Source organism: Aedes albopictus, chromosome 3 (genome assembly GCF_035046485.1).
Source record: "Aedes albopictus strain Foshan chromosome 3, AalbF5, whole genome shotgun sequence".
In the NCBI taxonomy this organism is placed as follows: Eukaryota; Metazoa; Arthropoda; class Insecta; order Diptera; family Culicidae; genus Aedes; species Aedes albopictus.
In genome coordinates this window covers 351987502-352006082 of record NC_085138.1, presented here as the reverse complement: position 1 = coordinate 352006082, position 18581 = coordinate 351987502, and the positions used below count along the sequence as shown (strand labels likewise).

At 38.6% G+C, this 18581-nt stretch overlaps 1 protein-coding gene across 2 annotated transcripts; it reads right to left on the bottom strand.

Moving 5' to 3' along the window:
• Nucleotides 1-331: 331 nt before the first annotated feature.
• On the bottom strand, nucleotides 332-17592 carry LOC109432712 (SET and MYND domain-containing protein 4). Of its 2 annotated transcripts, none has more exons than XM_019709097.3 (3): nucleotides 17414-17592; nucleotides 16941-17360; nucleotides 332-1826 (listed from the first exon to the last, which is right to left on the bottom strand). In XM_019709097.3, the coding sequence occupies exons 2-3, from the start codon at nucleotides 17327-17329 to the stop codon at nucleotides 455-457; spliced, it is 1761 nt and encodes a 586-aa protein (XP_019564642.3). In that variant the 5' UTR covers nucleotides 17330-17360; nucleotides 17414-17592; the 3' UTR covers nucleotides 332-454. The 2 variants fall into 2 exon arrangements, with proteins under 2 accessions (XP_019564642.3, XP_019564640.3); XM_019709095.3 differs by having other exon boundaries at nucleotides 16941-17343.
• Between the last annotated feature and the right edge of the window lie 989 nt (nucleotides 17593-18581).

The following is an 18581-nucleotide window of genomic DNA, read 5'->3' as shown; positions in this document are numbered from 1 at the left end:
CGCAACACAACATCACACGTGAAACCGAACCGTTGGTATAGGCCCACCTACCATGGACAACGACATAAACCGAGATCTTCCGCAGAGGAGGATATCGCATTTGAACCGGTTAGATCAGGTAGGCCGAATCGCCAGATTACGCGGCCTAAACGATACCATCTTGATTGAACGTTTAGTTACACGATATTTTGCAATATAAAAAAAAGAAAGCAGATACCTACATATGTTGTGACTTCCCAATAACTGATCCCAATTAGGAACAGTTGAAGCAGAAAACTATTGTCCTCAAAATCAACTGCCAAATGCCTTGGTGAAGCCGGATTCTTTTCCGAACCACAAAGAAGTGAGAAAATCTCTTGTGTTTTCTTCAAGTTCAGATTAGCATTTATTTAAAAAAGAAATCCATTTTTGCTTATCATATGTAAAACGAGTCAAGCTGCTCAGAGTACATAGATCAGTTCAATTTACGGCGTAGCTCATACAGAACGTCGGCTACAAACATTTTCTGCAGCACGTCTCGGTAGTCTAGAAGAATTTTTGCCATCAATTCATTCGGCTCACCCGATAGAAGGCCGTTAGCATATCGTTGAATGAATTGCTGCGATGCGTTTATCATATCCAGGTTGTTGCTAGTTTCGTTCTCAAGTATTTCGGTCAACAAGCGCAGATCCCTGTAAAATGAGCGGTGCTGCAGGCGTTGGTCCTTGTTCGGCTTCATTTGCTTTGAGTTTGGAGCACATACTTGACAAACGCAGCAGAAATCCAACGTCGCCATAAGCCCAAAGCGGTCAGATTCGGAGACGCCGCCCTTAACGAATCCGTAGGGGATGCAAATTTGCTCACCCTTGTTGATTGGACGTACCACGATGATTTTAATCTGTCCAGCCCTGTACACGACATGGGTGTTGGGATCGCATGAGTGATTACAGATTGATGCACGTGGGAACAGCTCGCATGTAGAAGGGTTTCTTATGCCAGTATTCATTTTGGCAGCCATAATCATGTAGTCGTCCATGGCTTGCAACAGAAAGTTTCGCTGATTTTCACCGACGAATAACGAACGGACCAAAGGATGTTTGAGGTAGATGTCATAGAGGATCGCCGTAACGAAGCGGTTCAAAGCGTTCATAAGTGGGGACAGTGATTTAATCTTTGCGGTGTGGTACAGTTTAAAAATGTCCAACGGGTTATTATAGTCCAAACTGAATGGATCACTCCCGCTGCGGTCATTTTCTTTGCAATAGTTCATCATATCGTCCACGCTGTCATTGAAATGTGTCAGCCCGTAGAACATTAATGTCAGCCCGACACTGTAGGTACCAAAAGGGACAATACTCAGCTTATCTTTTATGCCACACTCAAAACGATGGCATTCCTTCCAACCGTTCGCCAAGCATTCTTCATTGCAGTACATCACAGATACGCAGTGCGGACATGGAATCAATGATAAACCATTGTCGGATGCACAGTGATGGCAAGCTTGAAATTTGTATCTAGTATCAACGGCTACTACTGCTGGACTTTCCCGAAGAATGACATCTCCAACTTTAAAATCCTGTTCGGCCTTCATGCCTCGCCCGTAAAGTGGAAATTCCCCTATTCCGACACCTTTCGCCAAACAAGGAATGGAAGGATTAGCTTCTACGTTCAGCTCCACATTCAGCGCCTTCCGGAAATCCCTTCCTTCGGCTTCGATCCTCATTCTGCAGTTAAGCTCGCGCGCTTCCAACTTGGACGATAGTCTGGCCGGATAGTTGTTCTGACGGGCCAATCTGATGTTTTCCAAGGCAAATTCATATTCTCGCAAATCGTAGAAGACCGCTGACCTGAAACGAAACCACACATGTCAATATGTAGCGTTAATGATTAATCAAAAACTCAATAATGATTACTGATTAAGATTATTCAAAAATCAATCATCATAATCACGAAAAAAATCGTTTAACCATTATTTTTTTTTTTGAAGCTTTAATCATTAATTCTGCTATTCTGCTATTATCAACGCATCCCCTGGCTTTCGCCCATCTGCGTTGTCTTTTCACTAGGCAATACGTCTACCAATTGATGTTTATGGGCTTGCCGGACCAAGTCATGTAGCTAAGCCAAACACCCCACCTACAACTGTTGGGTAGGCACCATTGTCCCGCCCACTGGTCTTTTACAGCTAGTTGTATGTGCATGTGTGCGTGTAAGTATTGGTGTATGTGTGTTAGTGTTGGTGTATTGTAGGCGCCAACTCGTTCTAATCCACTATGATTGCTAACACCCTATTGAACCATTACCCTTAAATCTGGCAATCTATGAAATAGAATGAGTTGAGCGCCTGGACATAATAGTCAGTTAATCAAACAAGGAATATTAGTATTAAAGTGAAGATATAACGAAGCAACGCCCCGAACCTCGAGAGCACAAGCCCCAAGAACCAAATGACAGGCTGCGCGAATAGTCGATCGACTGGCCACCACCAGTGGATAACCAATCGAGCAAACCCTCCAGCACAAACCGCCACCAGCTCTCCCGACCTGCGCCCAACAAATCCGATGCACAGCCCAGCCATAGCTTCACCTTAAAACCAAAATCTAGATTGCAGAGCACAATACTTCCCAAGTAACCACGCAGCTCGGGCCGCAAATCACGCACAACACGTTACAAATAAGACAAACACTACCCCGCCCGTACAACCGAAACCGATCTAGGGTATAGACACTATAGATTCCATAGACTCGCGGAGACATGGTTGAGCAATACGATTTTAGTGTGTTTTGCCGTGAATTTAGAGTGTACCGAGCGAATATGACGTCACGCAATCCATTGTCGCTATTGAAATCGTGACGTCATGCTCGTTTGGCTACACATTTCGTTTGGCTACAGTTGTCTTCGCCTCCGCGAGTCTATGGAATCTATAGTGTCTATAATCTAGGGTAGAGAAGGGTCTCTTTCCACTCCAACCCGGACTCAACTGCACCCACAGGGTAGCGCACTCCACACACACTGCACTCATTCATCCATCACAACTCGAGCCGCAAGCTAACCTGGGTTGCTTCTATCTGCATGACCTCACCCAACCCGTAACGCAGAGTTTAAATCCCTCTCTTGCATTACAAAGCAGTCCCTGTTCCCAAAGTTTGTGCGTGGTATAAATGAGATTATAAAGCTGAAGAAATCGTCACCAAACAACCGCCAACAATGAACACTCAATGGTGTCGACAGAATCAATGACGACCTCCTCAGTCCCAAACCCAATTCAGTAACAAATTTTGAAAACGACGTATAATCAATGCTACACCATTGATTATACGTCGTTTTCAAAATTTGTTACTGAATTATCCTACACTACCCAAGTAACCACAATGCTGAAGCCGTACGCACTGCACGTACGAAGTACATACAGACCTAACCGCACCGCCTAAACAAACCACCTAGGCCGAACACAAGCGAAAAGCGGCGCCACCACTGTTAAACCACGACTAGGGTAGGACGGGGCAAGATGGCCACCCGGGGCAAGATGAGCACCCCTCCGTTTCACTACTTTTATGATGAATTTTGTCCAAACAACATCATAATCCGTTAGAATAAAGTTCATCCTGTTTGTAAACCTGAAAAAAAGGTACTTCATAATGAACGAATTGAAAAATATCGTCAAATTAGTCAATAGCATGGATTTTTTGCATTTTCTTATAAGAAATCATCAAAATAAAATAAGGTTTTTACGTCAGAACCAAATTTTTACCATAATTCTGGTTATCAGCCAACATTACTAGCATACTACAAAGCATTTTAAGTTATATTAGAAAATGTTTTCTAACAACAAACATTAAAATTTATTCAATTTTAGTTATTTCTCTATATTGGGGCAAGATGAGCACCCCTGATGGGAGTATAGAAAATATTTTGAAATTATTGTAATCCACTCAATTGTGCCAAACATAGGTTTCCGTATCCTCTGTAACTATTTGGTTGCGCAGATTTCTAAATTAAGCCACTTAATAATCGTTCATTGTTTTTCGGGTCATTTCGTATAAAGTATCATAAAACCGCATTTTTCAAATAATCTATAAAGAAACTGATAATTTTGGAACGTGATACCATAGCTATAAAGAAGATTTGTTATATCAATCACTGTATGGCCAATTTATAGCTAAAATATTAGGTTTTTAATGAAGTGCTCTTCTTACCCCGTAGGGGTGCTCGTCTTGCCCCGCAGCATGTTCGAACTGACCATAAAACATCTTTTTTGTTTAGTCAAATAAATCATCCTTATTGTGAATTTTGAACCCTGCCATGTTTATGGGTGGTAGAAAACATGATATAGAAAAGAACTACTGAGAGGTACCTTGAAAAATTGTGTTCACTTTCAATAAACTCAACGTGATCCTTAGGGTGCTCATCTTGCCCCGCCCTACCCTATACCAGTAGGTATAATCGCAATTAAGCAATCGTAGATCCATTCCCCGCTCCTACTCAGCCCTAACGATCCATAGCAATGCTTGTCAATATATGCACCCCACACACGCAACCCCCACAACCCAACAGTATGGTCACTTGAGTATCCCTGGGATTTTGATTACATGATGGTCAGGGATCACAGCCATCAAAACGTTCCACACTTTGCCAGGGCTTGCGACCTGTAACCATGATGATTTCCGCTATGGGAAACCATGATGGCTAGCGGTGTTTTTAATCAAAATGTATGGTTTTCACAGCTTTAATCATCATATTACATTAGAATCTACTAATAAAAAATAAAATAATATCGATTTAGATCGTAGCAGGCTGAATACCGCACTATGGCCAAAACTCCGGGCTGGCCAAAACTGAAGCTTCTACCCTATATGATCCACCTTGGATTAGTTTAAATACTGTTCTGAAGATTTATTGATTTTCCATTTATGCACCTTTTTTATGCCCTACAATATATTGTGCATAAAAATGTAACAATGACGGTAACTATATGGCAACAACGGCCAGGGGACGTATTTAGGAACGATCAAAGGGAGGTTTCAGGGGATCAAAAAGGGGCTTCAGCGGGGCACCAGGAAATCTCAGAAAGTTTCAGGAGAATCCAGGGATCTCTCAGGGGGCTACAGGGATTGTAGTAAGTCTCAGGAGTGCTTGAGGAGGTCTCAGGGATGCTTCAGGCAGTCTCAGTGGGATTCCAGAGGGCTTCTGGAGGTTCTAGGGAGTTCCAAGGGGTACCAGGAGGTCTTAGAGACGTTTAAGGGGGTTCAATGGGTTCCAATGGGTCTCATGGACGTTTTAAGGGGTTCAGCAAATTTCAGGGCAGAGGATCTCTGTGGCGATTCAAGGAGTCTCAGGGTCGTTTTAGGAGGTTTTAGAGGCGTTTCAGTGGATCTAAAGGGGTTTCAGGGTGTACCTGGAGGTCAGGTCGGGGACATTGATTTTCGGAGCAGGTTTTAGGGGCATTTCATGTAGAGATATGACGAAGCCGCATCTCGAATTTTCAAAAGCACAAATCTGAAGAACCAAAAGTCGATTTGCGATGCAAAGTTAACCGATTGGTTACCTGTTGGTGGTGACCCATTGATCAACTTTTATTGTTAGCGTTAGCGTAGTTACGGTATACTTCGTAGATTGGATACTAACAACATTCATGTACCTTTTGCTAATCTTGCTCGGATTGCTTTTCGGAACAAGGCCGGGGAGTTAAGTTTGCTCCAATCTTATGCAAGAATACCAAAAGCACAAACGTCATTATTCCCGGCCACGCCCATCTTTACCGTAACTTGGGATATGGGAAGGAAATGTTGATGTAGCACTTATTTAAGAGGCCTCCGACTCAGTGACACTCCCATAAGTACTACGGAGTGGGTGGTTGGGAGATGTATTAGGTCAAGGATTCGCCTGAAAAGCTGACGATGGACCAATCACGACATTGATTGTTTACTTGGTTAAAATTTAATCTTTTTCTTTTTATTGTTTAAATAATTATGTTTCTGCTCAGTGAGAGGCCCAAGAAGAACCGATCCCTCCAGGGTCATCGGAACTATTAGTAGAGTAAACATAGATACGCGGACATCGCCGAGTAAAATGTTTCAAGCGTGTGCATAGTATTTTTCAAGAGTGCGGTAGTTGAATATGAGGTCATGCACTCCATCAGTGTTGTTGGAATCGTAACGTCAAGCTCGTTTGGATACAAATTTCGACAGTTCGTTTGGATACAATCAAACGCCATAAATGTCATCATTTTCCATCTCTGCCTGCGACATTACGAAGATCGGCTCGAAGAAAAACGACGCGGACAACGTGGTCTACCCGCCACCGAATGACATGACGATCTTGACCCTTCAAAAAAATAAAAAGGATGTTTCGTTGTCCCAATTCAGGGTTGCCCGCTTGTACACTACCCGTCATAAGTACGGACTCATAAAAAGTATTTCATTTTCATTTTCATTTTGCAGCATTTGGTGGGGCAATGAGAGCGCAAGTCAGTCCAAAGCCGATGATAAGGAGGGGTAATGGCTGAATAGTCTTTGCTGACCACATAAACGCCATGGGATAGGAAAAGGGTATTTTGGTGAGGGATTAGGGTGTTGGTACAGACTTGACGATATCAATGCTATTCAGATGCAAAATAATTTTAAGGCTCAATAATGAATCGCATACCTTCCCAAACCAAAAAAAAAAACAATAATCCTCAAAATGCCAAGCAAGTCATAGAAAGAAAAAAACGCCCGATTGTATCTTTTGTCAATTAAAACAAACGGAAACTTCCAACTTCACCGACTCACCAGTCACCCGGAAAAAATGTTCCTTCAGTTCTGGAAAATATAGGGTCTGGGACCATTTGGGCAGGAGCACCTATTTTGGGCACTTGCTGCTATAACTCAGTCAATTTTGAACCGATTGGATTGATTTTTGAGACACGATCAGCTAGGCACAGTAGCTAGCCATGTTTCAAAATTCAAGTCAATCGGTTTGAAATTGACTGAGTTATAGCAGCAAGTGCCCAAAATAGGTGCTCCTGCCCAAATGGTCCCAGACCCTATTATCCCCAATTAAGCCCTTAATCGAATTGTCCGCGTGGTCTTGTAGTACCCCTGCTAGGTAAGAACCAGTCATTGCCATACATATTTAATGCTAGACATGACCCCATGGATAGCATTTGCATATGTAAAAGCTTTGCTGATGTGACTTTCCTATTAGGCAATTCTCTCATCTCATGTTTGTCTTCAAAACCTTGTCAAGCTTAGAAAATTCAAGCTAATAAACAATACATTACAAGGTTCGAATTCCCATAGAATGAGATCATTCATTCGCACTACAACACCATAGGAGATAATGTCACATTGGCTGATTACAGTACAAATGCGAAAAATCTCCCTTTTCCCCCTATCCGCAACCCGGGGACGCGCCCTGTTGAATTTCGAAAGCCTCGGAGAATATTACAAACCTTCAATGGCATTCCCATACACTAACCCACATTGCCCATTCAGGGGTCCGACTGGGCCTATTACCCTCCCTCAGTTTGTAATATGCTCACCAACTTGGAATTATATTTTCCCGGCACATAAATGACTTCGACAAATGTTCGATATACTATGCAGCAGCATGATCAGTATAACTGACTTGAAGATCTGGTTTTTACAAAACTGTTTGCCATTGCTTATACATTCAGCTATTCCAACCATTACTACAAAGCACATCGGCCACATGCCCAAAATCAAAGTTTCCTGGAAGATATAATCCAAGCCCAGGGCCTGACGAACTTTACAGTGATAGTTGAATAAATACACTAAAGATGGGTAACAACAAATGTGCACAAATAGATGCATAAACATTATGCATGTAAAAATAGCCGCAACTATCCATGGTGAATTTAAAATAATGACAACGGGAATTTAATGGAACAGACTCACCGGATTTAGCTCCAAAATGTCCCTTAGACCATCAGGAATGTTCACTCTATGTAGCCACGCGTTGTACAAAATGAACCTGAAATGAGAAGACAGTGGGCCGCCCAACTCCACAAAATGGCGGCCCGCAAATTTTAGTATTCTGTTTATAGCATTGTTGAACATCAGAGTATAATTTATATTCAGTTGTAAATATAGTTTCTTGCTACTATGCTAAGAAATAGATAGATTCAAAAGTTTTTGTTTTCTACCTGCACCAGCGAACTTCTTGAGTGAATACCCAAGGAACATTTCAAAGTCATTAATAGGCATACATGTCGAACTATTGTTGGTTTATAACATCCGCAGCTGAACAAAACCAAATGCTGAATAATAAGCTGAAATGATGCTGTTTACATTGTAAATAAGCCAAAATGCAACAATTGGCACGTATGTGAACAGCAATTTAATTATAAGCTTAACAAACGTCAGCAATTTTTGTTTGTTCGATTTGCCCTTACTAGTTTTAATATAAGCTGAAGAAAAACTTTTTTCAACGCGTTAAAAAGCTTATGTTCCACAGTTTCCGATAGCTGATTATTGTAGTCTACATAAGTTGAACAAATGCTTGCGATGTTAATACTTCAGCTGTTGTGGGAACGTTCAATAATGACTTAACAGTAAGCTATTTAAACGGGTTTATGATTTATTTGTTCGATTATCATTTTTCGATTGAACAACAGTTAGAAGTGATTATAATAGAGCAGTACTGGAACGTTCCTTATTATTAAATATGTATTGATGCTTGTTGCACACCAATGCAGAATATTCGAAACAATTGCTAATTTTCGTACGTAGCAATGTCAAAGTTGCAATCATCTTCACAACTTGTTTCAATAAATATTTACAACGTTCCATAAATTTGAATATTGATCTTCCACAGCATTGCGAAGATGTTACACTCTCAGCGAGCAACTTACCAATTCCAGGATGGCGTAGTCGGCAAGGCATGTGACGGGTGATTGGGAGATCACGAATTCAAATCCCAAGTTGAGAAATTTTTAGAAGAGCTTGTGTGTTATAAATGCGTTGAGATGCGACAAATAAACATGATTGCACCTCTCGCACTTCAATTTGTTTGCTATAGCATTCAACATCTAACATTTAGATTCTAAATTGTTCATTCTCTAATGCGATTTTCTTATCACCCTGCTCTGTCTTAACTAGGAGATATGAGTAATGCAGAGAATCCCACAGGCACTCTTGCATTACATAATAAGGTTGGACCCTGCTGCAATCAATGTCGTTATGCTATCTACTCTTGAGATTATAGTTGATATAAAAATAATTCCGAAGAAATGAAAAAGAATCGTACGAATCTACCGTGCGGTACCCATATTCTGAACGGTTAAGAGAATGTCACAATGAAGGTTGAAGTTTAGGTCTAACTAAATGTATAAAATAAATTGGATCTAATAATAACTTGCAGTCCACGATCTAGACATATTTTTGTTGGTGGACGACGCCCAAGTAACCACAAGCATTATATCATAACATTAATTCAATCGTATTATAGTTTAGCTAATGCAACATAACTTTTATTTTACATCTGTCAAGTAATGAAGCGTTTAATCTACATTATGAAAGCATTGAAGCATTACGAGAATTTGACAGTTCTGTATAGTTCTATAGAGCCGTTGTTAAATGCTTCATTGCATTACCATGTTAAAAGCTTTATAGCAAACTATAATGCAAGCATTTATTACTTTATATATGCTTTTACTAGAGCTTCCATCGTTGTAAACAATATCGTTCAGTTCGATAAAAAAAACTTTAAAACACTTTTAGAAACAGAACCATTCAAAAGAAAAGAAAAACAAACCAAAATTTTCATGGATTGCTGCGGATCACTTAGATTATCATGCTCAGATGTTGCTGTTTGAAAATTTATATTATGTATGGTTTTTTGGGTTTCTGGTTGGGACATGAAAACAATCAGATGCTGAGGGAACAAAAATTATGTGGGGTATCGGTTTCCTTATTTAACATAACGCCCCGAATTCATAAAAGGAAGGATTAAATCGCTGTTTGTATTGTTTCTATGTTAGGTAGAAGTGAGCACGTATGAAAACAAAAAAAAACAGAATCAACACAGACGAATTTATATTCGAGAGTAACATAACTGATTGCAGCCAGACCCCAGCACATTTTTCAGAGTTGCTGAAAACACAACTCAATAAGGCACGAGCTATAAGTAGGGTATCGCGCCACTTGGGCGGTGGCTTCTATATTCGTCTGTTTTCCACTTTAACTCAGTCAATTTTGAGCCAATTGACTTGAAATGTTGTACACGGGTAGATACTATACCTATCTCACCACATTCCAAAAGTTGTGTCATTTGGTTCAAATTTGACTGAGTTATTGTGGAAAACAGACGAATATAGAAGCCACCGCCCAAGTAGCGCGATTCCCTATACGTTACTTTATGATGCACATTTTTCCAGGTGCAAAATACATGGTATCGTAGCACACAGCGTTAGCGCGTCCGAGTTTCATCGTGGTTCAGTTTCAGCAGTCTAGGTTCAATTCCCGAAATACAATAACAAAACATCAAAGTGAGAGTATCGGAAGATAAAAATAGATAGAAAAATGAAAAACATACATTTTTTTCTTTTTTGACATGATGCATCAAGTATGCATTCCATACGATTTGATTGCATTAGCTATAAGGTACAAGCATTTAATATGCTTTAGCAATCACCACAGTAAAGCTTGCTTTAAATCAACAATAGTAGCGCCACTTTCGACTTTAAACCTACTTTAATGGTGCCTATATTACAAAACAACTTTATATCGCATGTCATATAATACACTATAAAGCGAAATTAATGCTCTATATACAGCGTCATGGTTACTTGGGCGTGTTCCTAATTATGGATACCATAAGAAGCCGTGGTGCTAATTCTGAACACACTGTGTTATTTACTATTTACAAACACATTCTCTACGTTCGCAATTAAGTCAAAAACGATATGTTTTGTAACGATTAGATCATAGAGGGCTTCAATAAAATTAATGCCTAAACTCTCGATTTTTAAAAAGACACGGACACGTTCAATGCTTCCAGTGAGCTATTCGCTCTTTGAAGGAAGCACGACACTAGACAACGGACTAGCATGCAACGCTCAGTGGCACAGCCGAAAACTTTTCCTAACAGCTGCGGCGGGAATCGAACCCGCGCTCCTCAGCACATTGCGACCAAATGCTTGGTGACACTAGCCGCACGGCCACGAAGCCACACCTTTTTGTGATGTTGCTTCATAAGAGAAAAAATATTTTGGATTCGCCGGCTGTTCAGAATATGGAGCTGTCTATGATATGGTGCTAGCACGGTACTCGTTAATAAAATGCTGCTACTATGTATTACTACTACTACTACTACTACTACTACTACTACTACTACTACTACTACTACTACTACTACTACTACTACTACTACTACTACTACTACTACTACTACTACTACTACTACTACTACTACTACTACTACTACTACTACTACTACTACTACTACTACTACTACTACTACTACTACTACTACTACTACTACTACTACTACTACTACTACTACTACTACTACTACTACTACTACTACTACTACTACTACTACTACTACTACTACTACTACTACTACTACTACTACTACTACTACTACTACTACTACTACTACTACTACTACTACTACTACTACTACTACTACTACTACTACTACTACTACTACTACTACTACTACTACTACTACTACTACTACTACTACTACTACTACTACTACTACTACTACTACTACTACTACTACTACTACTACTACTACTACTACTACTACTACTACTACTACTACTACTACTACTACTACTACTACTACTACTACTACTACTACTACTACTACTACTACTACTACTACTACTACTACTACTACTACTACTACTACTACTACTACTACTACTACTACTACTACTACTACTACTACTACTACTACTACTACTACTACTACTACTACTACTACTACTACTACTACTACTACTACTACTACTACTACTACTACTACTACTACTACTACTACTACTACTACTACTACTACTACTACTACTACTACTACTACTACTACTACTACTACTACTACTACTACTACTACTACTACTACTACTACTACTACTACTACTACTACTACTACTACTACTACTACTACTACTACTACTACTACTACTACTACTACTACTACTACTACTACTACTACTACTACTACTACTACTACTACTACTACTACTACTACTACTACTACTACTACTACTACTACTACTACTACTACTACTACTACTACTACTACTACTACTACTACTACTACTACTACTACTACTACTACTACTACTACTACTACTACTACTACTACTACTACTACTACTACTACTACTACTACTACTACTACTACTACTACTACTACTACTACTACTACTACTACTACTACTACTAACTACTACTACTAACTACTACTACTAACTACTACTACTAACTACTACTACTAACTACTACTACTAACTACTACTACTAACTACTACTACTAACTACTACTACTAACTACTACTACTAACTACTACTACTAACTACTACTACTAACTACTACTACTAACTACTACTACTAACTACTACTACTAACTACTACTACTAACTACTACTACTAACTACTACTACTAACTACTACTACTAACTACTACTACTAACTACTACTACTAACTACTACTACTAACTACTACTACTAACTACTACTACTAACTACTACTACTAACTACTACTACTAACTACTACTACTAACTACTACTACTAACTACTACTACTAACTACTACTACTAACTACTACTACTAACTACTACTACTAACTACTACTACTAACTACTACTACTAACTACTACTACTAACTACTACTACTAACTACTACTACTAACTACTACTACTAACTACTACTACTAACTACTACTACTAACTACTACTACTAACTACTACTACTAACTACTACTACTAACTACTACTACTAACTACTACTACTAACTACTACTACTAACTACTACTACTAACTACTACTACTAACTACTACTACTAACTACTACTACTAACTACTACTACTAACTACTACTACTAACTACTACTACTAACTACTACTACTAACTACTACTACTAACTACTACTACTAACTACTACTACTAACTACTACTACTAACTACTACTACTAACTACTACTACTAACTACTACTACTAACTACTACTACTAACTACTACTACTAACTACTACTACTAACTACTACTACTAACTACTACTACTAACTACTACTACTAACTACTACTACTAACTACTACTACTAACTACTACTACTAACTACTACTACTAACTACTACTACTAACTACTACTACTAACTACTACTACTAACTACTACTACTAACTACTACTACTAACTACTACTACTAACTACTACTACTAACTACTACTACTAACTACTACTACTAACTACTACTACTAACTACTACTACTAACTACTACTACTAACTACTACTACTAACTACTACTACTAACTACTACTACTAACTACTACTACTAACTACTACTACTAACTACTACTACTAACTACTACTACTAACTACTACTACTAACTACTACTACTAACTACTACTACTAACTACTACTACTAACTACTACTACTAACTACTACTACTAACTACTACTACTAACTACTACTACTAACTACTACTACTAACTACTACTACTAACTACTACTACTAACTACTACTACTAACTACTACTACTAACTACTACTACTAACTACTACTACTAACTACTACTACTAACTACTACTACTAACTACTACTACTAACTACTACTACTAACTACTACTACTAACTACTACTACTAACTACTACTACTAACTACTACTACTAACTACTACTACTAACTACTACTACTAACTACTACTACTAACTACTACTACTAACTACTACTACTAACTACTACTACTAACTACTACTACTAACTACTACTACTAACTACTACTACTAACTACTACTACTAACTACTACTACTAACTACTACTACTAACTACTACTACTAACTACTACTACTAACTACTACTACTAACTACTACTACTAACTACTACTACTAACTACTACTACTAACTACTACTACTAACTACTACTACTAACTACTACTACTAACTACTACTACTAACTACTACTACTAACTACTACTACTAACTACTACTACTAACTACTACTACTAACTACTACTACTAACTACTACTACTAACTACTACTACTAACTACTACTACTAACTACTACTACTAACTACTACTACTAACTACTACTACTAACTACTACTACTAACTACTACTACTAACTACTACTACTAACTACTACTACTAACTACTACTACTAACTACTACTACTAACTACTACTACTAACTACTACTACTAACTACTACTACTAACTACTACTACTAACTACTACTACTAACTACTACTACTAACTACTACTACTAACTACTACTACTAACTACTACTACTAACTACTACTACTAACTACTACTACTAACTACTACTACTAACTACTACTACTAACTACTACTACTAACTACTACTACTAACTACTACTACTAACTACTACTACTAACTACTACTACTAACTACTACTACTAACTACTACTACTAACTACTACTACTAACTACTACTACTAACTACTACTACTAACTACTACTACTAACTACTACTACTAACTACTACTACTAACTACTACTACTAACTACTACTACTAACTACTACTACTAACTACTACTACTAACTACTACTACTAACTACTACTACTAACTACTACTACTAACTACTACTACTAACTACTACTACTAACTACTACTACTAACTACTACTACTAACTACTACTACTAACTACTACTACTAACTACTACTACTAACTACTACTACTAACTACTACTACTAACTACTACTACTAACTACTACTACTAACTACTACTACTAACTACTACTACTAACTACTACTACTAACTACTACTACTAACTACTACTACTAACTACTACTACTAACTACTACTACTAACTACTACTACTAACTACTACTAGGGAGCGGGACATTTGGCATAAAGTCATTTGGCATAAGGTCGTTTGGCATAAGGTCACTTGGTATAAAGACATTTGGCATAACGGTCATTTGGCATAATCGAAATGCACCCTTCTTTATTATGCCAAGTGTCCATTATGCCAAATGACCGTTATTCCAAATGTCTTTATGCCAAGTGACCTTATGCCAAACGGCCTTATGCCAAATGACTTTATGCCAAATGACACAGACCCCTACTACTACTAACTACTACTACTACTAACTACTACTACTAACTACTACTACTACTATCAAAAGTGCAATGAGTGATCGTTGGCTTCCCAGTCTTGTTAGTAGTTAGGGGGTTAGTATAGACTGGTAATAAGCCCTGTCGGTCCCCCCAGCACTGCGCGTAATCAACTGTTGTCAGATCATGCGACAGCGATTAAGCGTATGCTGGAGGCATGACAAATCAAGCGTTTAAATTAAAGTCAATAAAGCAATGGTATTATTATTCAAATTCTATTTTAGTTTAAATTTGTAAAGAAATGCTTTAATTCAAAACCTAGTTACTTTCAAATACTATTCCATTAATTATTTCACTAATTTTCGTTACTATATTTAATTTACCTAATCTATAATTATAAAAGCCTAAAATTGAAACTATTCAAACACATTTTCACTATATGACGACGCTTGATAAGCCATCGTCAAACCCGTCACTCTTGGACAGGGATTATATCTTGTCTTAATGATGTTGAAACATGTGGCCGACGGAGTTCTAAAAGGATTTCGGGAGCATTGCAGTTTCAGAGGATTTTTGACGGATTTTGGAGGTGTAACGGAGGTGTTCTCTATGGTTTCGCAGGGTCTCAGGTGAGTTTTAGGTGTCCATGGGCTTTTAAGGGGAACTTCGGAGGCATTTCAGGAAGCTTCATTGGATTATGGACGGGTTTTAGAGGCCACATGTAGGCGTTTTCAGTGTTTTCGGAGGGTCACAAATGAGTTACATGGGGTCCATGGGGGTTTTAGGGGGATTTTCAGAGAGCTCTTCACGAAAACCATTGAAACGCCCCGGAAATGTCTTGAAACGCCACTGAAACCTCTATAATCTCATTGACATGCCTTTGAAAGCTCCGTAACCCATTTGAAATCGCAAAATGTTCCTGAACCCTACCTTGACACGACCCTACCTGCAATACTTCGAAATGTCCTTGAAGCCTCCGTAATCCTCTTGAAATGCCTTTGAAGTCATTGTAATCAATTTGAAAAAAAAAGTTAAAACCCTAGGAACGCCCCTGAAATTAACTAAAATGCCTTGGAACGCCTCTGAAATTCCCTTTATACTATTGGAAATTTTATAAAATTCTGTAAAAACGCCAATGAAACCTGAAAACCCTTAAGATGCCTGAAACGCCCCTGAAGACTAGGAACACCCTTTCATTGGGCTTTTTGGGAACTTCCTGGAAATCCCCATGGCCTCATCTCAAATGCCCTGGAACAAGACCTGTTCACGCGAACTAGATTCGTTCATTACAACCCTGATTTGATTATGCACAAAGTTCCCTCTTTTTATGCCCGTTTCTATTTATGAACCCCCAGCCAATGACATGAAAATTGGTTCCAGTTAAAGACACTGTATGCATATAGTGTCTTTAGTTCCAGTGTAATGCAATTTATGATTCCTTCTTACTAAAGTCTTCAGTACACTCAAAGAAATTTTTGTTTTACGTTATTTGCCCTCCACAAGACTAAAATCGCGAATAAAACCGCGTAATTTCGGGTAGCCAATCGTAGCGTTTTACTTTACAGCAATACAGCAATTTTTGGGCATTCATACAAAAAGCGTTACATGGCGGTGGGAGGGGGTCTGAAATGGCTTATTTTTGTTACGTAATGTGTGTACCATGCCTTATTTAAATCATGCACTCACCTATTGGCAAATCCAATTCCTAAATCCTCGGAATCTGCACAGGCACAGCAAATACTCTCATTGTACTTGATCAATGCTTCCTTGTAGTTTTTCTGCCCATACCATTTATTTCCCGCCTGACGCAGTTTGGCCGCACGCTCGTTACATTTGGGTGGATCGAATTCCTCCAGACCAGATTGGTTCTTGTACCTGTCATAGACCGCTTGTGGCGGATGTTGTCGGACGTAATCCTGAAAGGCGAATATATCGCTGGTACACAACTGGGGACACTTTTCGAGCGCTTCTTGCATGTACAGCGAAATCGGAGCTTTCCAGTACGCTTCCGCTTTCTCCCGACGCTTTTTCTCGTCAGTCAAAGCATCGGCTAAATAAGCCGACCGGTGCAGCATCGTCACCAATTTGGCTGCAGATTAGGATTAACTTTACAAAAATATATTTATGCACATTTTATTAGCAGATTATTCAATACTCACCAATAATTACCTACGTCGAGGGAAGTTACAAATTCAGAATGGTGATAAAAATATTGGATATTTATTTAGGCCAAGTAAATCTGTACAGGAAACGCGTTGCCGGAGTTGCCCATGCCACGCATGCCACAGAAGAGGTTTCCGTTGTTTTTTGTTTCCGCGCGTTTTTTGAACGGAACACGCTAAACTTCACAACACCACGCCGAAAATGTACACGAAAAAAACAGATTACCCAAAAAAAAATACGTTAAAAGCTACACTGTGAGACCAAAGTACTCTTTAAAGGGTGAAAAAGTACCCACTTTGAGAGTAACTATAAGCTATTTTACGAGACGTTCTACCGGTGGGCCGCTCATTGTTATTGTTTACATTTGATGTTTTTGTTTTCGCGAAAAATAGCATAACATGTGGTGAGCGCCAATCAGATTTTTGCTGGCAGAGATGTTTCGGTTTCTAATGTGGCATGTACCAATCCCCCGAGCCGCATGATGTCACTAGCAGATGAAAAAACATCTCCAAGGTTTACGGATATCAATTATAGTGGGTAGATTGACGCATTTTTGCAGATAAATGAACCCCGTTTATTGGATGGGCTTGTATCACATGTTATGCTAGCGAAAATGTAAATAAATGGGCCCACCGGTTGGACTTCAAAACTGGTAAACATTCAAAAATCAGCTGATTTGAAACGTCTCATAAAATGCCTTATCACGGTTGTTTGCAAAAACCCATCGATGAGTAAAAAAATACTCATTTTTGAAAAAGATGCACTTCTGTCAAAACATGGGTAAAACGGATATCATGAAAAGGGTAAAAAAATACCCGTTGTTGAAAACAGCTTTGCTACCCATTAATGGGTGAAAAATAGTTGTGAACATTTTTACAAACACGCCACATTTTGGTCTCGTTAGCTGAACAGGACTGAACATTTTCCTGCAACCAAAATACGAATAAAATGGCAGAGATAAAAGAAATATAGCAACAAGAATGGTAAGTAACAAAAAGCACTGAATTCAGTCACACATATTGAGCCATTTCCAAATTATTTGTAATCTTCAGATGACATCTGCGATGATTGGTGAACCATCCTGGAAGCGGCACCATCAAGGGCACCATCCTCATCAATAATTGGAATTTCGAACAATTAAATTATCAAATATGTAATTGACAA